General features: G+C 37.3%; 1 protein-coding gene across 1 annotated transcript in view; it reads right to left on the bottom strand.

Annotated features, from left to right (window-relative positions):
- LOC139141567 (polycystin family receptor for egg jelly-like) overlaps window positions 1-24,778 on the bottom strand; it is a 35,651-nt gene that overhangs the window by 7,738 nt on the left and 3,135 nt on the right. The window contains exons 4-20 of the mRNA XM_070711160.1: window positions 24,507-24,710; window positions 22,293-22,493; window positions 17,805-20,166; window positions 15,682-15,872; window positions 14,748-14,921; window positions 13,555-13,841; window positions 11,719-11,841; window positions 10,981-11,022; window positions 9,891-10,022; window positions 9,455-9,554; window positions 8,326-8,444; window positions 6,686-6,928; window positions 5,062-5,653; window positions 3,886-4,004; window positions 2,908-3,135; window positions 1,363-1,533; window positions 53-213 (exon numbers count right to left, since the gene is read on the bottom strand). Of these exons, the coding sequence (XP_070567261.1) occupies window positions 53-213; window positions 1,363-1,533; window positions 2,908-3,135; window positions 3,886-4,004; window positions 5,062-5,653; window positions 6,686-6,928; window positions 8,326-8,444; window positions 9,455-9,554; window positions 9,891-10,022; window positions 10,981-11,022; window positions 11,719-11,841; window positions 13,555-13,841; window positions 14,748-14,921; window positions 15,682-15,872; window positions 17,805-20,166; window positions 22,293-22,493; window positions 24,507-24,710 (5,449 nt within the window). The remainder of the gene's footprint in view (window positions 1-52; window positions 214-1,362; window positions 1,534-2,907; window positions 3,136-3,885; window positions 4,005-5,061; window positions 5,654-6,685; window positions 6,929-8,325; window positions 8,445-9,454; window positions 9,555-9,890; window positions 10,023-10,980; window positions 11,023-11,718; window positions 11,842-13,554; window positions 13,842-14,747; window positions 14,922-15,681; window positions 15,873-17,804; window positions 20,167-22,292; window positions 22,494-24,506; window positions 24,711-24,778) is intronic.

Raw genomic sequence — 24,778 nt, 5'->3', positions numbered from 1 at the left:
ATGCAGAATTACAAGTTTCAAAAGTTAGGTAGAGGAACAAAATTTAACTTACTGCTCTGATGTTTGAACATCGGTGATGACGACTCGATTTAAGAACCATGAAGCATCATCTCCCAGACCAGATGAATCATGCCATATGTACAAGCACAACAATTTGCCAAGATGTCGGGGAACACGCATCAGGAAATTGTTGATACTTCCACCCGAGAAAACCTACAAATAAATTAAACTCATCCTCATAGTGGCGCGTCGTTTTGAGAGGGACGTAATTAGGATTTTTGATCCTCAACCTGAAGGCTAACAATGGGAAAGGAACATACATGATCGCTTATTCTCGTTGAGAACTACTATGATGAGTTTGTAATGAAAAGTGAACGAAACTCCGCTATTGTTGGTACTGGAAACTTCGTGCGACTCGACGAGCTCCCTTTGCTTTGTGTGTATATGTAGATGGCTCATTACCTTTTAAAGGGAGGGAGACTGACTTTACTTGTACAAAAGAGGTTCGTATGCATAACAATAAGTGTAGTAGATAGCAAACCAGACCATGAGAGAGTTATTCAAATCGGAATCAGCCCCAAACGTTTGTACTATTTTCCCATAGATTCATAAGCGTTTTACTTATGCGTGTAGTTTTCATTAGGCTTTTAAAGAAAATTCTTTTGTTTGCCGTCCGCGAGCTTATAGTTTTTCATAGAAAATTAAGGACACAAACACAATGTTAACACTATTACAAATAAAAATATTATTTTTCTACAAGAAACCAAGTAAAAATGGAGCTTATGTTAATACACTTGTGTTTTTGTCTGTGTTTGTGTTTTTCCCTGGCTGGTTGGTAGGTTTTTCAAAAATCCAAGGACGGCAAACAAAGAATTTTCTTTAAATGGCCTTACAGGTGTCGTGGTAAATTAGAGCACCAAAGTACACCAAATAATAACAGGGCACTGCATGAGCTTGTGGAAAGTTACGAAGCATGTTTTACCTGATGTTCAATCAGATTGAAGTGTTCTTGTCAACGGAACATTATGACATTTTTCTCGGCTTTCAGCTTCTACAAATAGCCATGTATTTCTGCAAGGCATGCCAATGAGGTAATAAACGGATGCTATAGCCTTTATGACCAGGCTATAGATTTGATTATCCGATTCGGATAATCTTTATATTGAAATTGAATTCACCATGACATATCCTATGCCAAAGTATCTTTTGCAATCTCTTGAGACGAAGAGAAAATGTAACATAATTTGCGGGATAAATTGCCAAATTATGATTTGTTTCTAAGAAACGGTTAGGGTTTAGCAAATAGCTCATACATCTAACCATTGCAAATATGCGCTCATCGACATTCTTCATGTCACCTACCTTTCCGAATTCATCTTTTAGTTGCCTAACTCCGGTATCCATGTTTTCACCGACGAGCCGGAAGTATATATTTGATCTTGTCCCAGAATCCCCTGAGAATCCGGTATATATTTTCATGTGATAGCTGATGTGATCTCCGTCGTGGTTGTCTATCAGTGGTGTTCGACTCCACTAAATTTAAAATATAGATATTAGTAATAAGAATGGTCAGGCAAACATACCCTCCATTTGTTATAAAACACTTCAATACCATCAAAATAGAAAATGAAAAATGAAGATATTTTTATTTTGAATGAGCTCACAGTCTACTGTAAAAGGTTAACAGACAATGCAATGGCTTCAACTTAGGAATATTTGACAGTTGCTCAATGTCATTCCAAGACAGCATTCTTTACCTTCCGAATCAAGAGAATGCGTAAGACAGTGCACACGTATCAGTGCAGTTGTGCTAAAGTCTAAGTTAGATGGACAATGACGTCGCGGATGAAAAGGCTGAACATTGGTGAATAAAATTCCTTCACAGTGGATATCGCGAACAATTAGATATTATTCCCTAATATTTTTCTTTGTTCAGCGAAGGAAAATACGAGTGACGTAATGACCGTGTCACCACAAGTCGGAGACGAGTGGTGACACGGTCATTACGTCACGAGTATTTTCCGAGCTAAACGAAGAAAAATATTAGGGAATAATATACTTATCACATGCACAAGCCAAGAATTCGTTATTTTTTGCAAAATAAAATAAGTTTTCCATGACGATTCCCCGTTTAAACTTTTGAACTACTTAAGGAATAAATATCAGTACGCCGTGCACACGTTGTCAATCATTTCCAATCGTCCGTCGTGTGCGTTAGCGCTCACGTTCGTTCGTGTGTGGAGCAAATGACAGCTCTCGGTCTACACACGTAGGCTACCTTCCGCAAAGTTATACTGTATTTCAAAGATAGCATAGTCCTAGAAATTTATCACAGACGCTAATATACGCTATTTTTCGGGAACAAATATCGACTGAATCTCGACGGCGCGAACACTGTAAACGTCGCGCCTGACCCTGTTTGCAATGCGTACGGAACCCACGGTATACGCGACCAGCTTCGAGTTCGTTGTTTCCGCAAATTATTCACGTAATTCCTTCGGAATATACAGGCGGTACACTCTTGTGTTTACATTGTTCGGACTTTTAATGTTGTAATCTGTGAAAATATCGATTTCATTACATGACTTTTGATCGTTGGAGAAAGATCGGCCGCCATGTTGTTTGTGTACATATTTACGAGCACACCGAAGATCGACCAAAAAAAAAGGTCCGACTCACCAAAATTGATGACATAGACGCGGGTTGTCGTGACGTAGAATGACCAGAGAATAAATCCCGTATTTTTTGTTCGGAGACGACAAACTTGGCTTGTGCATGTGATAATGGCGAATAAAAGTTGTATATACTACGTTTCCTTTGCTGTGGGTACTTGTTTAAGAGACCGTCGTGTGAAAACATCGCTTATCTTACGCTGCAGGGGCAGAAAGCACATATAATATGACTTACCCTAACGAGGTCATTCTTGTCCATTCTGTTCATACATACGGCAAGTATGAAATATACAACTAGGATTGCACACACCATAGAGATGACTAGAGGATTGTCTTCCAAATTTGAAAAGGACAGCTCGTCCCATGGAATTGTGTTAACCGGTACATAGAATGAGTCGATACCAAAATTCGTAAGATGGTTACAGAAGCAAGATGTTTCTTCCGGTAGTGACATTGGATCAACCTAAATAAAAATTATCCTTGTAAGGGCATGGCCTCTGTTTTATGTGTACATATATTTGAAGTCTTTCAACTAATACCCTACAATGAAAATCATTTTGTACCCTAAACTCTACATCAAACTTTTTATACAATGATACTGACTCATCTGTGCAGACATACTAATTCTTGTTGCTATATACTTTGTGCTGCATCAGAGAATTGTGTCTCTATCCAGAGCTTTCGACAACTACCCAGCCGTCTTTATCTTCGATTAGCACCAAACCTTTGTCCCAGATTCGAGGCAGTGGATAGCGTCCATCATCAACGTGGGTTTATATGCTCTTATGTGTATAACTTCACTGATGCCTTTCGTAAACCAATCGACTCGCAATCAAAGATTTTCACATTTTCTACCGTGAAATCATGACCAGGGAAATCCTTGTGAACATGTTTGGAAATATCCAACGTGACGCAGCTCAGACGACTATTTTCTTTCACTTGCGCTTGCAAACATCGTTCTAATTTACCGATACTGCCCTTGCAATTAATTTACATCGGATGTGATAAATAGGACCACAGATGTCTTTCGTTGATACCATTTTTGCAGTAAACGTTTGCGTGCCTGTTAATATCTGGCATTGTTATGTTCATTAGTTTTACCTCCAGTATAAACCTGACAATTTCAATATACAAGCAGTGTTTATCATGAAATTGCTCGACACATTTGCCACGTGCGATCGTACACGAAATGCTAATTATTTCATAAACTTACCATACAACCAGAGTCGCTCCACCGTTCTGTCTCTACATTCCAGAATTTGCAGGTAAAACTTTGTATTTTGAATACATAAGGATGAGATGGTCGTTCAACGATAGGGTATCCACTTATATCTGTCAGTGTGTGAAAAAAAAAAAATTTCAAATAATTTCTTTGGAATCGGACAGATAAAGGTGATGATTGAATTCATGTTCCTGTAATATATAACAGTATCTATAAGACATGTTAATTTAAGCTGTGTTTTGGTTCGAAAACGACTTTTTAAAAGTAGTACATTGGAGCTTATTGAATGCGTTCTGAACCATTTCTGTGCAAAGCTTTCAGGTGTCAGTGAAGTAGCGGATGTAGTTTACAGCGCAAACTTAGATAACCGTTATGGGACAAATCAATGAAACTAAAAGGATATAACCGCAGAATAATTGATTGCACTGAGCTTGAAGGCAGATGTAAATATCAAATGTCAAATTATTGGACGAAAAGGAATCACTTCAGGGATATTTGAATTGTAAGTATGGTCATGTAAGGGTAATGAACTTTTGCAATGCTATATCGCATTACAAGACAAGTTGATGCCCATTTCCATGTCGTGTTGCTAAATTAGTAACAATGTATCGGTATAACTGAAAAAGGAACTTTAACAAAAATAGCTTAATATTAAATATATCGCAGTATGTATATTTTTGCACTTTAAAAGTCCTAGTGTGCAGAAGCGTATTTGTGCCTCTTGGAAATAGACAGAAATTAACTGTACACTCAGCATTCGTACAAACTATAGTTTAAAACAAAGCATAATACGGCAAAAGACACATGCATATTTCACCATCATTTTAAAAAACGAGATAAGAAAGCTATCAGCGAAGTTGATTTAAAAAAAAAGCGTAGTTGACCACAAACGGAATATGAAATCAAAATACGTATTTACTACCAAATTTCACACTAATTTCCACAACGCACAGCAGTTGGTCAGTATTTCTCGAGTTTTACTTTTGACTCTTTGGCTATTTTGTTCGTCCATTTCCATCATGTTGGTCTTGATCTTGGAGGGACCGTGTCTTGATACATTAATTCATTTGGGGACACTCCCATCTGCAACCAATAACATGTCTTTAAACAAGATATATAGGTGATAGATGCAAAGGGAAGACAATAAAAGTTCAAAGTGTTACTTACTCCACATCCCTTTAAATTCTGTTACTTTGATGAAGTAAGTGCCAAGTCTATTGAAAAAGTCCGCAGGTAAGAATATTTCATGTGTGTAAGCATTCAAGGCTATGTTGCTGTAGGCAGCTTGGTTGCGCCGCATTATTTGAGGCTTCGCATCGACATTCTCAATGTCAGCATCCCATACTGAATTTAAGGTATTCATACTATCTTCAAACAAAATTTCCTTTGGTACTACAATTCTCACATCAAAGTTGTCGGGTGTTGGCTCCATGTCAAAACTAATGAAAACTGCATATGTTGTATTATATGTCCTTTTTGTCGAGAGGAAAATCTTGATATTAGTCCCAGGAGAGGTGACAAGAAACTCATAATGTAGAGGAATGTCGATGGTGTTATTTAATTTGGCTAGGTCTGGAACCCGTTTTGCATCGCCGCTGTTGACTTCCCTCATAAACGGTATGGTGAATTTGAACTCTTCAGTATTATTTTGTTGGTTAATGGGAATGCCGTTATCGTCATACAGCTCGACTGAGATCACACTACTGCCGATCGATGAGTTATCGTCCCATATGAACGGATTTGTGTTGTACTGAATGACCTTAAAAAACAACAAAAATGAAAATAAGACTGATCAGAAGTTAAATAATTAGTGTTCATCTTTAAACACATTGCTTTCCGAAAGTTAAGCGAAAATGTAATGATTATAAAGGCACTTAAAATATCTTCAATATCACTAGTTAGTCTTTTTGGTACAAAATATCGACCAAAAAAACCCCCAAGAATTATATATACAATATACTAGTATATGAAAGTGAGACAGCTTGCCTACACAAAAGCACATGAGACAAGGGTTCCCCAAATATAGGTTAGTTAGATCATTTGAGAAATTCTATTTTAGATAGTTACGGAGATATGGTATCAATTATGACACATTTGTTTCTTAAATGTTGTGTGACGTACAGCATATACGCATGTGTGTACAGCAGATAACCCTATTGTTATTGGCATTTTCTTTGCGTTTGTTAATTGGACCTGTTAAATTATTTATTTGTCTTCAAGAATACCAATAACAGGACCTGCTTTGATTGCACGTTGTGAACACGTTACGACAATGACGTATTGGTAACTACGTCAACGACCCAGTTCCACAACGATTACACAAGCCAGTCGTTATAGATCATACAAATCACTTTTATTTGATCGCTGAAGCCTTTGCTACGGTGGTTTCAATGAGGTTCGCACTCACAACGTACGGTACACAGTCCCCTAGAGGAGAAGCCACAGACAAAACCGCTCGGCCAAATCCCCAATCTCAACAAAAAATTGGTTGAATAACCGAGCTAAGTTGTTACAAGTTTTCTGACTGCGACCCCTCCGCACGCTGTAGAGTTCGTGAAGCACTCACGCTCGTACGCTCACTATCATACATCGGAAAAAAACTTTATCGAAGCGAAGCTCATTAGTAGCCAGTGAGTTCAAATCCGTTCAAAAATTGGACATTTGAATGAAGACAAGAAAGAGTGATCAATAATTAACTTTAACCCTTTCAGGCCTAAACCCCTATGTAAAGGGGTAGTTCTGGTAAGTTTCTAGAAAGTAAAGTCTGAAAAGGTTAAGGTAGATATCTTACTTTCAAGTCAACTGAAGACGAATTTACATCGGAAAACATCCCTTGTGCAGAGGTTAGAGAGAAGGTACCGTTTTTGACGCCAATCTGTTTGTTTGACAGCTTGTCTTGAGTTGTTTTCTCAAGTTGTAACAATACACCATGCTTTGATACATTCACGGCTGGTTCGCCGGGAAGAATTCTACGCAGAACTCCGGCAGACATTTTATCAAGCGAGTCGACTACTGTGTTGGTCAGATGTGCCACCTGAACAAAAATAAATGAAATAAATGACGATACTTTTAATATATTCTTTTGTGCATGTGTAAAACGAATGTACCTTGCACCCTGGAAATTCAACGCCGTGTTTTATGCCTTGTTTAGTCTTTCAATCATTTGATTATCAAATGCAGAAGATGGAAATCATTATTCTGTTTATATGTATGCCGATAATGAAGTTATGTCTTTTCTCAATCTTGAGAAAGTGCGGCATATTTGCTAAGTAGAACAGACTTTTGCTGACGCACTACATGTAAAATTAGGTTCGTACGACTGCTTTGGATCATCGAAGTGTGCATGCTATTGATAGTATTTGGAGTAACTGAGTGTTTTGAGTTCTTAAAGCTGTGGACGCCTTGTGATCAGTTCGTGTATGACGTTATTTAGCTTTGCAATTTTTATCAGCTATATCAAACAATGATTAAATGAACACATCTTTCAAAAGAGAACAACAGGTTAAAATAACATAAAGTCAATATCAACTGGCTCTCCGGCCGAAAGACTTTAATTCACAAATAACGTCATCACGAAAGATAAGCCTAGTAATTGTAGTGTAACATTCCCCAGACTAAATCTTCAGTAAGAGGCTAGTCGTACACTGCAAACCCGAATGATAACAGGACATCATACAATAATCTCATGCAGTACGTGATGATTTATAAATGCCATGCATTTCGCTACGCTAAGGCCATTTTTCTGCGGCAAATTTACACCAAACAGTGATTCAAGATGACCCCACTGTTATTGCCTTTTTTCTGTTTCGTTGACGTGGTAAGTGATTATTTAGTTTGATTGACACTGAGTATTGGACCTGTTCTGATATCGTGTTTATGAGAATCAGCGGCGTTAACATGCAAATGAATAATGGTGGCATAACGTTTAAAGAAAATATACGAAAGATGTCTGGTAGCCTCTTCATTGTCCTTTTGAAACACGCGTCCAGGTGGGTAGTTTCTCTTTTTACGAAATATGTTGACTTCAGACATACTTTACTGATATTCCCATAAAACAGTACGAAATTGGGAAAACTGACCGCAATACCGGATCTCATCGCAGGACACATAAATATTCCGCATACATGCAATTTTATTCGTCATACAATTCATGATCTTCGAGAGAGACCAAAGCAGGTATGTCTGAGTTCAAACCAAGACAGTCGAATTGGTGAATGGACAGCCAAACGAGCGCAACTAGACTGCAAGTAGGCATGCCAGGTATTGAAAATAAGTTTCCTGCCTAGCTATCTCCACTTTCTGATAAAGAGTCGTGACACGAGCACATAAAACCTTCAAATTTCCATAGTTACCGGCAATACGTACGAGAAACGTCAGCCAAACTAAACAAAAAGCAACCAACAATTTCTAAGAATGACGAATGCTAATTACATTTGAGACATTTGTGCGTGGAGTTTCCAACTTGTCTTCGGTTGTATTCTCTGGCATAAAGTATTCTATGTTTGACTGATACAGAGATTCCAGTAGATACGAAGATGATGAGACCATATCTATTGTAATGAAAAAAAGAAGGGTCGTATTACATTGTTAGGTGAAAATTCTTCATTCATTCATAAAAGCTGAACGATTGTTCACAACGTATGTTAGATACTTTATTCACAGTCTATCACTTTTCAGGAACAAATGTGCTGTATCACTGACTAAAGAATAGAATGACCCAGGAACAAATGTGCTGTATCGCTGACAAGAATAGAATGACCCATGGCCTTTCAAGGCAAATGCTCATGAGGTTTAGGAAATTATCTGATGTAATCAAACTCATACTGGAGTGTGGCACACGTTTGTCATTTATCTTGCTTAAACCCACACATACAGTCTCATTAAATTACTTACAATACTTATATACATATGCATATTCCAAAGTACATTTACACAGCCTAATTTTAGTGTGACGGTGAAGCGTGTTGCTTTTTGGGATTTTCACTATAAAATTATCTTCAGTCATTTATCGACATTCAACTTATTGAAATAGTTTTAAATTTAGTTGCATAAAATAGCAGACTGCAAACAAAGTGGCCATGGCATGATAGCATAGCAAAGGAATTGTTTGTTTTTTTCAAAACAAATTATTATTCGAGTAGTTAATCCAGTTAAATGTATTAACTTCCAGAATAAAAAGTTATTTCGAATAATGCAATCGCATCTGATTCTGTATTATGCATTTATGTCGAGGCTAAGTCCATGAGCTCATACACTGGTCATGATATTAGCAAGAAAACATACTTGTTATGGTCATTTTATTTTTGAAAGCGTATTGTCATGTCCACTTTGACATTTCTGTGAATACATTTTGTTCGATATTTCACGATTGCAATCAGCTTGTATATCGACCGAAATTGTGTTACAAGAAAAAAAGAAAGAATGAAAGAACAAACGAAAGAAAGAAAGACAGACAGAAAGAAAGAAAAAAAGGAAGATATGTCTTCATCTGCTCGCAGCCTATGAGTTATCAATTGGCATTATTCACTAATACATAACAAGCTGATTACTGTAAACTTACCTCCCAATGTTTCCTCGACAACCACTTGTGGTAAAGATGTATCAGCTGTCATGTTGAGGAGGGCAGTCGAGGATCTTGCTATCACTGTAACCATTGACGACTGTGGAATAGATTTGTCACAACGTATGATTAAATGGTCATCGAGATGGAAAGAAAACACTACATACGTACGTACGTATGTACATACATACGTACGGACATACATACGTACGTACGTACATACATACATACATACATACATACATACATACATACATACATACATACATACATACATACATACTTTCTTGTACTCAAACGTGTAACTCCGTCACTGACTGAGCTCTGCTAAAAGCAAAATGAGTAATTGTCGACTTCAACCTATTATTATAGTCCATAACATCTTCTTTGTTCACATATTTCTCACTCAGTAAAATTGCATGGAGTTCGAGCTAACCTGTCCAGCTTCATCTATCTCTGACGGCTCCTTTGCTGCTAAATCCAAAACGGAAAGAGTCTGTGATACACTCTCCGGTGTGAAGAGAAGGCTTGAAGAAAATTCCAGTGCTTCACCCAGCTTCCGCCGTGCCTTTGAAGAAGAAAATAAGGTGTAACACACAGTTAGGTGCATGAATCATATGAATACCAATGATGAAGTGCACGCTATGTATGACTGATCTTTTTCCCCCATCGGTATCAGTTACAACAGTCTACGTACACAGGACCGTAGATAAGAAAGGTAAGGAATGATAGAATTACATAATAATCCAATGTGTTAAAATGAATAAATTGTTTCTGATCCTATTCCCACATGATGATACTGTGTATGGATGTCATAATTGAACTAACATTTCCGTGAACCACAAAGTCTTAGTTATGTTGCAACCTTGAACGAAATGAACTCTGACTATATTGGCACATCACAGGATATTATAATATATTACAAAACAGCGTGATATGAAATGTATATGCATTTGAAACATTGTAACAAGGCCAACAACACTGCATGGTAGCATATCAATTTGGTAGAGGGACAGGTAGTCTCTATTGGTTATGTTGGGAAGTCTAGTTGGTATGCTCCGTAGAATATCTGAGTAAACAGCGTAACTCAAATCAAATATATCAAGCATAAAGACGGACATTAAAAGTATTATAATTAGGGTCATATCGGTGATAGATATTTACGCATTTGTGAAACCCATCAAATAATGTCAGTGATCTATAAACCTGAAATAGATGCAAAATGCAAAATTTGAGAAAACAGCTTTATGCTGTTTTGGTGTGTTCAGTCACTGAATTGTAGGCATATCTGAAATCAAGAATATCTAATGGGAGATTGATATCAAATCTACAAGTCACAAAGCGTCTTGCAAGCCCTTATCCATCAATCGATAATACAAAACAACCACTCGGTATTATCTAAGAACAGTGTTACAAATATTAGAACCTCTGAACAACCAATGAGAATACTGATATTAAGCTTCACGTTATGGGCGTAACATATGATCATGTGTTACGTAGCCTTGATCAAGATAAAGTGCATTTACCTCTTTTATGTCTTGTCCATCACGTGTTCTTGAGCCTGTGTCCTGAAATGTATGATTTCCAGTAGAGAGCATTCTATATATATATATATATATATATATATATATATATATATATATATATATATATATATATATATATATATATATATATATATTGTGTGTATGTAAAACAGTATTTATGACTTTGACTGTTTTCACTGGTTAGTAAAATAATTACATTGTGTTGCCATGGCAGAGAAGATCTTGACTGAAGATTAGATACAAATTAATCATACACAATGCCATTGAAAGACGATATATGACGTTAATAAACACGATTGGAACTAATTTGGGATAATTGGATCTTCATCAAATTTTTCAAAAGTGTTAGGTGCCTTATAGCAAAATGTTGCAATATTACAAACAAAAACAAGTGTGTAACGTAAAAAGAAAAGCAGATTAGCTTACATTTGCAAATTAAAAAGATATTACTTCACCATCCAGTTATCCCAAATACGTTCCCATCGTGTTAATAGTACATACGATAAATAGCAGTACATTGTACAAAATTAGTCTAATTTGAAAACCGTCTGTGTATGGTCTACGAGACATACACACATTGACAAGCAAATACAAATTCTAACTTCGATATCGACCGATTTTACTTAAGAAGGGAAATTGATTTGGAAACTTCAAAAGCAAAGTTATAATATGAAATGAAACATTTATAACAATAGGCACATCTTTCTGTATACACACCTTGTTGAGTTCAGAGGCAACCATCATTACCATTTGGTTAGTTTGGATCGGGTTGTCAAGATGCTTCATGCTATCAACTAAGCGCAAAGCACCCTCGGTAACCTTTGATGGTGGCGGAGATACCTGTACAAAAACACCATAAATTACTATTATTGAAATGATAGTATAGTCTTTATAAAACATTTTTAGACGATTGTGTATTCCGGTATTGTGTTCATTTAGGCGATCTTAAAGAAGTTCAATAAATTTCTTCATATGATTCGAAACATCAGAGATGGCATATCGACGTGTAGGAGAGGTTTATAATTGTGTCCTTCATTTGAGGAGCAGTTTAGATATGACTCTTAATTAAGGTAAATTTCTGATAATATCAGCATTGTGACCCCCTTCTGATCATTTATACTGCCCCAATAATTTGAAACGGACGTCATAGATTAACAGCTATATGAATTAATGTAGTAAATTGCTCTGAATGATGTCGGACGTGTGATATACATTAGTCATTGTCTCACGTCCGAAAGATTTATGATCAAAAATTACTTATTTTTATATCATTTGTAAGTCGGCTGAATTTCTGAAAGTAGTCTATACATTAATAAATTTTGTTAGACGTCTTAGGTATATGGCCTAATTACATAGTTAGTTAGCTGTACTGAAAGTGTGATGAGTGTAACAAATGATAATAACTTAATTTGCATATTTAATAAACTTCTATGATAAGGCTATATATACCGAAGTAGCATATAGATTTTTGGTACGAACATTGGCCATACTTTGAGTTACTTATGCATAATGCGATGACCGTGACAAACTGATTACAAATTGTATGCATATTAATACACATGTAATCAGACTATATATCAACTTTAATACACTGCATGTGACTTAACTTATTACGTACATTGGTCATACGTAATGCACGTGAGTCTGACATGCTGCTTATAAACTCACATACATATTCAATGGACTTTTGTAATCAGTCTGTATATCGAAGCCGAATGCACTGGATTTGATAGGACTGTCCGTGACCGATGGCAATACTTAGTTTGAGTTATGCCACCAGGTCGATGACTGTGACGTACTGAAAATTGGCTCATTTGCATATCTAATGAATTTCTGTAATTAGGCCATATATCAAATCTGTATGTAGTAGATTGATTTGCTCTCCGAGGTACGTTCAGCATCATCTGCTAATTCTTACGCCATATTCGCATTCGGTGATTTTTTGTAACGGGCCATACGTCAAATCTGAGTGCACTGTTTGTTTTTCAGGTGATTGTTTCACTAGGAAGTACTCAAATGTGGTTCACTTAAATCTTACTGTGTGTAACGTTTACAAATGTGTCTGGAGCACGAGCAATTTTAAAAACGGAATTCAAGATGATGTCACCGGTCCAGACTTTTAAGATACTATGATCAGACCTATCTATTTGTTGGAAAAAGAAAACTTGCGAAAAAATGCTGACTCAGCAGGTTTTGTTGAAAAATACGTAACTTTGTGCACCTTCAACGTTTAAGCAGCAAGCCGCTGTTTTTTCTACACATATACAAGTCACATGCAAGGGAAGGTTTCAAAACTACTCTTAGTGGAAACTACAAAAATTTGATCAACTATCTGTTATTTTCAACACCTGTACCTGTCATAAGGTAATCGAAGCTGCACATATTTAAAAAATTAAGATATAGTTTTATGTTTTGTAAATTATACTGAAAGGTGGAGACATCCGCCTTTCTTATCGCATGAGAGGTTCTTTGCTATGTGACCCTGTTCTACTACACATAATCTACCATGTATCAATAATGCACATCACCGAAGAGTGTACTGGAAATCCATACCTTTACATTGAGCATTTTCGTAGCGAACTCTTTAAAGTCGTTCTCTATTACAACCTGAAGTTCCCATACATGGCCGAATTCAGCTGGTCCAACTGGAAATTTCATCCGTGGGGTCAATGGATCTGGGGCGAAATAGAAGTCACTGCCATACACGATGCCCGCACTTGTGAGTTGTATACGGTAATGCATTCCTGGACGAAGATTTTCATCAACATTCACGTCTTCATCTTCGATACCAGTCAGCCAATGCTCACATAGAACATAAAAGTAGGTCTCGAATGCAGTTCCTGTATAACAGTAAAATGGATGATTTCAATAATAATTTTATCATCATAATCAACCGTGCTAACTCAGGTTGTCCGAGCAGCATTTTAAGCTAAATCACCAATTTTGATCGTGGCATATTTTCTAATAAGGATTCCTAACCTAATGATTTTAAATCCCGAAGTGAATTTCGATGAATTGGACATTGCAAGTATAACACAAATATCGCTTATTGTTTCCTAATGTAAAGTTTTCTACAGTGGAGATAACAATCGTATTGTAAGTTGCAAACAACATTTACTGTTTGCCAAGTAATTACAACTTAAATCCCCGCTCTGAGAAAATGTCGATCGATTGATTTACTGATTACGTTTCATATCCTACAATAAAACAGTTATGTTTATTTATGTCACTTGCAGCTGCGTGCCAAATGTAGTCGATCAATCAATCAACCAGTCAATCAATCAATCAATCAATCAATCGATCAATCAATCAAACTATCAATATTTTCTTCGAAATTGCACTAAGAGAAAGGATTTAACGGAAATGCAATTTTTGCGATTCTAAATGCTAAACCTTCTACGTAAAAGTTTTAAATTTGGTGTTTTTGGTAAATAAACTTACCTTTCATTTTTGTTTCGTTCGTTATTTCCACGTTTGTATGAATCGCGCCTTTAAGTTGTAAATCATTATTCAACATGTACAAATTATGTCGCAGGTTCCCAATTGTTAAGGAGTTTTGCCTAAACTGGCTGTTGGTTTTGTATCACTTATTTTCAACTTCTCATGTACCATATAGTTTTACCGTCAAGTGTTTTGTCGCCGAGCTTGCTTTACTCGAAGGAAGCACGTTCACTTATGTTGTGGCATAGGAGACATGAATTGCGCATTATTGTGCAGTTTCGGCGTAATTCATTGAAATACCTCACCTTCTTCCGGTGTTACTTCACATGTGCCATTGTAGGGAGAATTAGCTGTTTGGAATTCGTAGAATGCAACAAAATCATCTATTGATGTTATCCCATCGACAGAGACTTGAAGCCGATATTGAGAACCTTTGTTGAGAAAATTTTCGAAAATCATAACCGACGACCCTTGATTACCTGTGAGCGATACAAGAAGGGTGCAATCACTTTTTAGCATTTCAACTAATTGCGAAATCATCATTTGATATGAGAACATCAAACAGGTATAATAAGTATATCTCTTGCACACATAGTTATGAATATATTTACTGCAAATCAGAAACCTATGAATGCCTAGCGACAACATAGATTTGCTTCTAAACAAAGGTAACATACCACGTGGAGCTGTTCCCGCCTTATTTACTCATTAATAATAATAATAATAATGGTTTATTTGCCTCAAAAATGGTGACCTTTAGGTCAAATTATAAGAGGTACAATTCTAAGATTTATAAAAATACAGAGTCGTACTCTAGCAAAAAATAAACGCATCATCAACAACGACAAACAACAATTGATAAAACGCATTCAATTACGTAATAAATTAACACTATAAACAACTGGGCTGGAATCTTTACGCTTGGTTTTTGATGGAAAACTTCTAATGCTACAGTTCCTCGTTGGATATCTGTGGTTTATTTTAGGTTGAACAAGGTGATTTAACTCATGACTCATATGAGTCCACGGTCAACCATTTCTCGGTATGCTGTTACTACTATATGATGAATAAATGTAAATATGGGTTTCCAATCTTGTTTCCGAAGATGTGTGTATGGTATGGGTGTCTGAGAGAGAGAGAGAGAGAGAGAGAGAGAGAGAGAGAGAGAGAGAGAGAGAGAGAGAGAGAGAGAGAGAGAGAGAGAGAGAGAGAGAGGGGACACATGTAATGTTTATTTACCTACGAACTTGTATATGTCGGAGGGGTCATCTTTGACTCGTTCGTATGCGTTCAAAACTCCATCATATTCCGACAAGGTCCACTGGTAAGTTACACTTTTTTCATGCTGATAACACGCATCATTTGTACATTCAACCAGGAGGGATGTGGCGTGGGATGACCCTATGGTACGTCCACAATTCAGTACGCACCTAATAGAAGGGAAAGAGAGTACTTCATCAATCAGATTGCAAATTACTAGAGTATGTCAGTATAGATCAATCTCATGACACCACAAAATATATTTCCATAGGCTATATACTTTACATGGCAGATTCTGCTATCAGCAGGTTTCTCGGTACAGTTTAGTATGCACGCCTTCGCAACCTTGCTCATAACGATATAGGCTTCAAGATTCTTCTCGTCAGCAAATATTTTCAAAAGAGTAATCTAAAAATGCGGACAAATATTAAATTTTGCTTATTAATGAGAGAACGATGACGTCACTTGTGAACAGCACTATTTAGAAATTTGTCGACGATGAATTTAATCCATTGCTTAAAAATATCAATGTTAACAGAGGAAACAGAGTCAACGAATTGGCCCACATTTCCGAATGATGGTGCTTCATAGTTTTCTAGTGACAAAAAACGTGTGGCACATATCAATGAGGTGGGGGGACGAGTACATCACTACAACCATAACAGTGGTCATACAACGTCATACAAAGTCATGCATGTAAGGTAACGGCTAATATGGTAGCAAGATCCTCTTGTTTTGTTGTAGCACAGATTATCAGGGTACGAAGACAATCGATAAAAGTCCACTACCATTCGTGGGTATTATTTGAAAGCTTTTGGAATAAGAAAAGTTTTCGCCACCTCAGTTTTTCTTGTAGAGCTAACATACGGGTGATAGTCATTTTGAATTTCAAATATCACTAAATGCAAGGTAATTTGTTTCTCTGGTACAAGATTTTGCACACTGACATTTTATTCGTGATTTGGTAAGAAAATGGTCGAAAGCTATTGAGAAAAGTTTGAGCAAAAAGCAAAACGTTTTGTCTTTCACTTTCGAGGCGCATGCTATCTTTACCCTTTGAGCGCCAAAGTCAATTTTTGTCTCCTTAAGAAAATATACTCAAGTCAAGTTTTTTTCAGATTTTTGTCAAAATTTTGATAACATACTGTATAGCCAATGTAATGTGATGTCCATTTGGTCCAAAATTATCAAAAAATTACAGAAAAATTCATAAAAATTCGTAAAAATGTTGCACTAAAATTTTGGTGGGAACGTTATAGCACTTAAAGGGTCAATGCCCACGTGATAATATATGTTTAGCTCAGAGTGTACATGCACATTGCATACAATTAACCTTGGTGATGAAATGTTTGTAAAATTCTACTTCTTAATTTCGCTCATACTGTTGATGTCATAGAATAGACATCCAGGACGATTCCCTAAGATCCAATTTCGTTGAAGTTACTGACATAAGCTTATAGCAGGCAATTACGTCTTATCAAACGACTACGGCACACAAGGAAAGGTTTGTCATTGTATTCTTTGCGCACAGTAGAATTCGACCCACCGGGGCAACGCTTTCGGACTCCCAAATGTTTAACATATGAATCTGTTGCTGGTTTGGACTCATTTTAATCCTGTAGAGTAAATGAATTTGCCACGTTTTATTTTCATGGACATTTAGAATGCAACTTTACCAGTGATTCAACAGGAGTAAAGCGGCATTTCTCAATGCAAATATCTGTCAATACTTGACTATATGATTTTTTGTAGTTTCAGACTTTTTACAGTGATTTGCTTCTCTTGATCATAAAATATAGTCTTTGAAACTCAACAAAAGAAAAAGAAGGGCAAAAGTTTATATGTACAATTATGAGGCAAACGACGCCTTGTAATTAATTTAGTAATGTTGTTCACAAGGCTGCTAAGTAAACGTTCTCAAGTGGATATAGTTTGATGAACTTGTTGAGTGATATTTGTCATGCAGTCCAGTCAGGTTACTCCGGACAACACAATCGGCAGACATCTTCTAGATTTGGTTAATACAGTGGCGACATGAGAACTCAATTTACGACTGACCTACTGGCCGCAATAGACACACTTAGCGATACGTGTAGATTTACCTTATTTTGAATTCCATGGACGCATTATTAATGACAGTAACTTCCTGTTCAAACTCATCATATTGGTCATCTTCACCTTGAAGTCTTGCCCTGAATATGTAACGAGTTTTTTCCAGGGAAGAGTTGGAGACAGTCAGTATTTTACTTCCGTCAGAAGCCTTCAACCCTTCCGAAGAAATGTTGCATGGCCCAAAGTCAAAGTCAGAACCGGTATCTTCATAAACTGAACCTGGACGACGACAAGCCCATTTGATGTCCAATGATTGATCATCCGAATCGGGATTTGCAGACATCGACGCATCTAGAACGAGATTGTTTACTAACGAGTGTATCCTTGAAGATCCTCCGTTTATTGTGACACTGGGCGGGGCGCGTCCTACGAGGATGTAGATTGAATCTCCGCCAGGTTCAATGTCACTGTCACCATCAGTCGTCAGTTTAACTTCAAGATAGATTTTTATCAAACCCAATGGGAATGTCTTCCCGGGGAAGGTATTGGCCCATCGCTTTGATTGGGGCACCGGTATGTACTCGGGCTCTTCGTCTTTCTGTATACGGTACGCTGTCCACGTGAACTGTGCGAACGATACGATGTCTTCAACTTTGCAGATATATGTTACCATACCAGTGATCGTGATCGCGGTGGATCTGTACTCTTTCCTCGGCATAGATCTGTATTTGCCATACCCATTTATCCACACTAGTGGTTTCTCGCACACTGGGTACACATAGATGTCATAGGTCACCGAGCTGATATCGACATCATTGACAGCAGTCACACCGAGTGTGAAATTCCCCTTCTTTGTGTAATTATGTGTCCTCAGCTCCTCAAGTTGTCTTCTTTCTTCATCAACGTACAGAACTATCTCCATCGGGGAAGTAATGTTGTCACTTTCATAGGTAAAAATCCGAAAAGAGCCATTCTCAATCTGGGTCGAAACACCCATTTTCAACTTTGTGTTCCTCTCTATTTCCAGCATCTCCTCTTCATAGTATTTGCGTGTTGTTAAACTTCTAAAATCTGTCCTGTTATAATCGGGGAAAAGCTCCATATCTACAAGAGAGACATTCTCAGCGACCGAGTAAAACCTTACGTTCTGAATAACGCCCTGAGGGTAATTGAACAGGAGTAAATACAGGACGTGTAGACCTGTGCACGTGTAGTTTGCCGTGTAGTTGCCTTGGTAGTAGTCTAGTCCCTGGAGGTTCTTCCAATCCCCAGCATGAAGCAGCATTCTTGTTGCTCTTGTATGGCCGTTTTCGGTCGATGTGTTCATCATGACGAGATAAAGCTCCACATCTTCGTACTCCTCTTCCACATTCCAAGTTACTGTCGATGGTACGCTAGTCAGTACGCTGAATGACTGTGTGATGTCTATTTTAGCGTTACTGACACGTTTCCTCACTTTACGAGTGTATACCAGTCTGTAGGCGACATAATCGTTGAAACATTCGAGAACTGTGACGTACGTACCAGGATTGGAATACTTGTGTTGGTAATTGATGATTTGTACCTGATTTACACCCTCTTCTTCTACACCGCCATCTCCAAAAGCAATTACGCAAGTTGATGAAATATTATCTATATATACGCCAGTGAAGAATGTCATTTTACCAGTGATGGCCGACTGATCCAGTATTGAAAATGTATCATTTATTGTTGCATTACCAGCTCCCGATGTATTGGTGTGTTCGGGTGCGGTCATGGCCAAGAGAGGTGCTTTTAGGCCTACACGTATGCGAACCGTTAACTTCTGGGAGACCAGCATAATTGAGTTCTTTACGACCACCTTAACTTCATACTCACCGTCTGAGGCAAAGGAAACTTGTATTGTATGTTCAACATCACTTGATATGATTTCATCAGCAACAAGCTTCATGTCCTGAATCGTGGCTTGAAGGCGTAGAAATAGACTATGTCTTTCGACTTGGACGGAAGTTGTGCAGGCGATTATTTCAGTAGTTGTATACAGTTGATCATCATTGTGGACAAAATTGCCCTCAGTAGGATTTGATGAAGATTGGCACCTCAAATCGACGGTGAAATTCATGCTGAGTTCCTCTGCAACATTGCTCGCCATAAACCAACTGACTGCATTATCGAGATTGCCTAAGACATCACGGTTGTTGTGTGAGTTGGTGAAGACATTCGGGGCGTACTTCAAGAAGCCGAGGCAACGGTCGGACCGTGGGGCGCCATCATATGAACTATCACAAAGGCAAGCGCCCGAATTTGTGAGACCAGCAAACGGAAATCCTGTGAGCGCGCAATGCTGTCGACACTCCCCTATACCAAACCATTGATTTGATTCAACATCGGTGGTACTGTTGTTCCCTTCGTAACATCCGATATATGATGGATCTGTGAGAAAAATGGAGCGCCGTCTTTTAATTTTTTTGCTCACATGGATACACCTATTTTTTGTTTTCTTGTTTGAATCATGGTCCTCTATGGAACGTGTTTGAACTTACCAATTATTAAGCATAACGCATTCGGAACTAATTTCGGAATCGCCGAACAATTTCGGAATATCCTTTTAATTTCAAATTTTATTAACAGATAGTAATGTTTCTTTAATACTGAATATATTTGTACCATTACTTTCATGTTAAGATATTTCACATCCAAAATAATGCCATTTTAATATTTACATTCATAAAAAAATTCAACTGATTTTTGGACGAATACATTGTTCAGTAAAAATTCAGCTTATTTTCTTGAAGACCACAGCAATTCAGTAAAACCATCAGCTGAATTTTTGCAAATCGGCTGAAATGTTCAGCTGAATGTAATTTTCTAATAATTTCTAAAATATCGGCTAAATTTTTGTCCAAAAACAAGATATGCAGCTGATTGTTCAAATAATATCTAAAAATCCAGGTAATTGTTCTGTTAACAAGAAATATTCACCAGAATTTTTCAGGAGTGGAAAAATCAGTTGAAAAAATCAGCTGATTTTTGACAGATTATTGTGATCCCCAGAGAGTTCAGCTGAATTTAACGCTTAGCGCATACTTTTGGAATGGTATAGCACAAATTGTAGGGTTACAAATTTAAATCTTGCATCATATTTGTAGCCCTCCAACAAACATACACTCATGACAATATATGCATACAAGTAAGAGTGGTCTTATTTTTCGGACTTCGGAATTCCGAAATTAAATTGGATTATCTTGCATGTGTTTTGATGCTATGTGACAAATGCAGCCACGCCTAGATTTTATCTTGTTTACACGAGGTTGTCATGGAAATTGACAGGAAATGAAACTGCCTGAAGGTATTTGAAAAGTAAGTGATATTCAATAAATTTTCAAGTCCTCCCTTTTGCAATGTCAATTATTTTCAGATCCCCCAGCGTGCTGTAATTTTTTTCAAGTACCCTCCCCCTGAAATCAGCCTAATATTCAGCATTACATTCACCCTTATCCTGCCAAGTTCATATGTCACCATTAGGTCAAATTTGTTCAAACTAGTGAAGCATAACATGTCCCATATGTCCCCTTTTAACTAGACTTGGTTCAGGTTGGCGAATTTTAAATTATTATGTCATTCATAACATTTTCTCTAATGTCTCTTCTATTTAATACAAACCTATTTGAGATTTGGCAGACCAAGTCAGGTTTTCCTAGCGATCAACCGCGTTACCTTTGAGTCTGCGCAGTAGTGAGATAGTTTCTAGTTCCGGTTGAAACTTCTCTGTATGGCGTTCACCCCTCTCATTGCGTTCACCAATTCACACGTTGCATATGAAAACAAAACACAAATCCACGCGTCCACCCCACTCAAACGTTCACAAATCACAGACTCGAACCAAGTCTACCTTTTAATCAGAAATTGAACATTTGAAGGTCCTGGAAAATATAGACACCGTAAATAATATTTTTACAGATTATAAAAGCTGCAGCGGTAACAAGCCGGTGGGTGAGAGAGTTTTGGCTCAATACCATATTTCACCGGCTTGGAAGATAGTGAAGTGATGCTGTCTGGCAGGAAAAGGGTTAAAATGTACTGTACACTCTAAATTTACTTATTTTTAAGTGATCTTTGGTCAAGGTGAAGGGTGATTTACAAAGTCACGTATCTCCTACAGTATAGCCTTCAATATGAGCGCCCGTGTATATACAGACGTGGAATGATGGTCAAAGATACACGAGGCAAGGACACAATATTATCAAAATACGATTGGAACTAATTCGGGGTTATTGGATGGTGAAATAATGTCGATTTAATCTGCAAATGTAATCTCACCTGCTTTTCATTTTAAGTTACACACTTGTTTTTATGAGCAATTTGCGACATAGCAACATTAAGGGCACCTAACAATTTCGAGAAATTTGAAAAACATGAAGATTCAATTATCCAAAACTAGTTCCAATCGTTTTACAATAACTTTGGTGAAAATATTAACGCATTATAAAGGTTTTATTGCCGAAAATACTGCAACCGCGAACAAAGGAAGGGTAATATTCCCAATGGAAACAGCTTACCATAGAAAAGTTGAATCTCACTCAGTCTTAAGTATTTGTATCTTCCACGATGCCTCAGTTCAATGAAGGAATGGCGACCTAGAATACTGGATTTACAGCGCTGTATATACCCTGTGAAAGCATTCAATTCAATATACGGTCCACAGTTTTCTTTATTTTCAATTTCTTTACCAATAGATATTCGTATCTCCTGTTGCAAATCTGTGGACAGGCAACAAACATTTCTCGAGTTAATACATATAGCTTTAGTGAATACAGTATAATGGTATGCTATTGCTAAATCGTGCATCCTTTGCAGAATTTCAAATTGCCAACAAAATGCAAGCTATTTTATTGATAGGAAAGCCCAAAAGGTAGAGTTAAATAATGATTATGATAACAAGTTCACGATATGTGTTGCCTTTGAAATGGCTCTTATGACGGCAATATAGATGATACCCGTGAACTTGTGATCTTGCCCTCACCATCATGTATTATTGATTTGATAGATTGAACAAATTTCTTTGTCCGAACTTCTGCATGGAAGTCAATCAGGGTAGAATGTTGTCACAGAGAGTTGCCGCTGTGAACATTTCAATTTTCCCATCGCCGTATCTGAACGCATTGGTCATTTTTTAGGACCCGATTTTGTTTATTAAAACTAGTGTCACGCATATTTGTTTAGTTGTGCTAAATGATGCCTAATGCAACTTATGCTTGCTTAGTGTGAGCCGATGGGTGGGGGTGGGGTGGCGGGGAGGTCGCCCTTACTCATGCCTATAGCTATACCGTATACGAAACCTGATCACGAGAATTTGCTATGCCCAGAAGTGTGCGCACAAGCTGAAAAGCATCGGCGACGGGCAAGAATTTCCTTAACAATGTCGATCATTTGTTTCACTGTATCACGCAACAAAGTGTCACCCAAGCATAATAAGAAAATAACACGTTAAGTATAACAAACACGATTGAAACCGATTTGGCATAATTGGATAGTGAAACAATATCGGTTTAATCTGGAAATGTAAGCTCATCTGCTTTTCTTTTTTAAGTTATACATTTGTCTTTATATGTAATTTGTAATATTGCACCATTCAGTTATACGAAACACGTTTGAGAAATTTGAAAAATATGAAGATCCAATTATCCCAAATTAGTTCCAATCGTGTTGACAGTATTATAGAAACGATGAGAGACGCTCTGGCCGTTAGCGTTTATTTATGGGCTAGGGCGAGAGAAAAGCCAAAAATTAATTTTGGCTTTCCTCTCGCCCGCGCCCTTAAATAAACTTTAATGGTCAGGGCGGAGTCTGTTATTTCAATTACATTATCAATGAACCAAAGAAAACTGTCGAGATTTGAAAATTCCCCACGCGAAAGTCAACGTGGCCCCAAAACTTGTATTACACAAATGTTGTATTCTCTTAGGGACTTTCTGCAATGTATGCGAGCTAAGCGGTTTTGTCAGTGAGTAGTGCAATACGCGACGCATCGTCAGGCGCGCTGTAAAAATTTTGCAAATCCGGATATTTTTGGGAAAGAAGTGTCTAAACTTTGCCCTCATCCATTTTATTTTGTGATTGATTATGATCTTTGTACAAATCACAATTTACGTTTTAGCCGCGAAGTTACAATAGTACGATCCTGTGAGGTGTTAATATTATTATTCATATTCACGGGCATGTAAACAAATCATTATTGTGTATTTGTGGTCAGTCACGTGGTTCAGCTTGACCAATTGAAATATCGACGGGCAGGACATGTTAATATAATAATAATATTCACTTCCATCATTGATACGCTTGAATGTTACTATACACTTGTTACAGTAGTTCTCACATCTTAAAAGCAGAATATAAGTTTGTGGTCGCTATCATCCTAGGAAAGTAGACAAAAAATCCTCATGAATTGAATTCAGCATTTTCCAAAAGTAATTTTTCATCACTTCAAAAACCTTCACACATCCATGTTATCTATTTTGATTAAGACAGAGTTCGAATGAAAAGGAAACATAATTCTCACATGGCGTTTTAGAAGAGCATAGACTTTCGTATTCGTTTGATAGACCCGTGCAGCGGCATTTTGTTTTCCAGTAAAGGAACTTGAAATGTGATGACTCAGTTAAAAACCTAAATCGGCAAAAATAAAAAAAGATTGTCCTGTGTTGTACACATTGATTACTGTCGTCCCCCCTTGTCATTATTAAAAATTGGATTCGATAAAATGTCATATTCACCTGCTGTGTAGACAACTGCATGGGAAACAGATCGTAAATCTCCGAAGTCTATACGAAGAAACCCATTCTCATGCTCAACATACAGTGATACAAACGTATCGAGAATACCATCAACGGCATTTTCAGTAGCCTCGGTTACATCTGTTTGGATCAGTGTCCGGCCTACACTGGTAGTCTCCTTACCGTGTGCGATGTTGATTGGCTCTGAAATGAATCCATCATACTCTTAGGAGCTGACAGTTGAATTTTCTGAATTAATAGCTAGCGATCTG

This window comes from Ptychodera flava, chromosome 10 (assembly GCF_041260155.1).
Source record: "Ptychodera flava strain L36383 chromosome 10, AS_Pfla_20210202, whole genome shotgun sequence".
In the NCBI taxonomy this organism is placed as follows: Eukaryota; Metazoa; Hemichordata; class Enteropneusta; family Ptychoderidae; genus Ptychodera; species Ptychodera flava.
The sequence above is the reverse complement of the archived record's forward strand: the minus strand, read 5'-3'. Positions and strand labels throughout refer to the sequence as shown.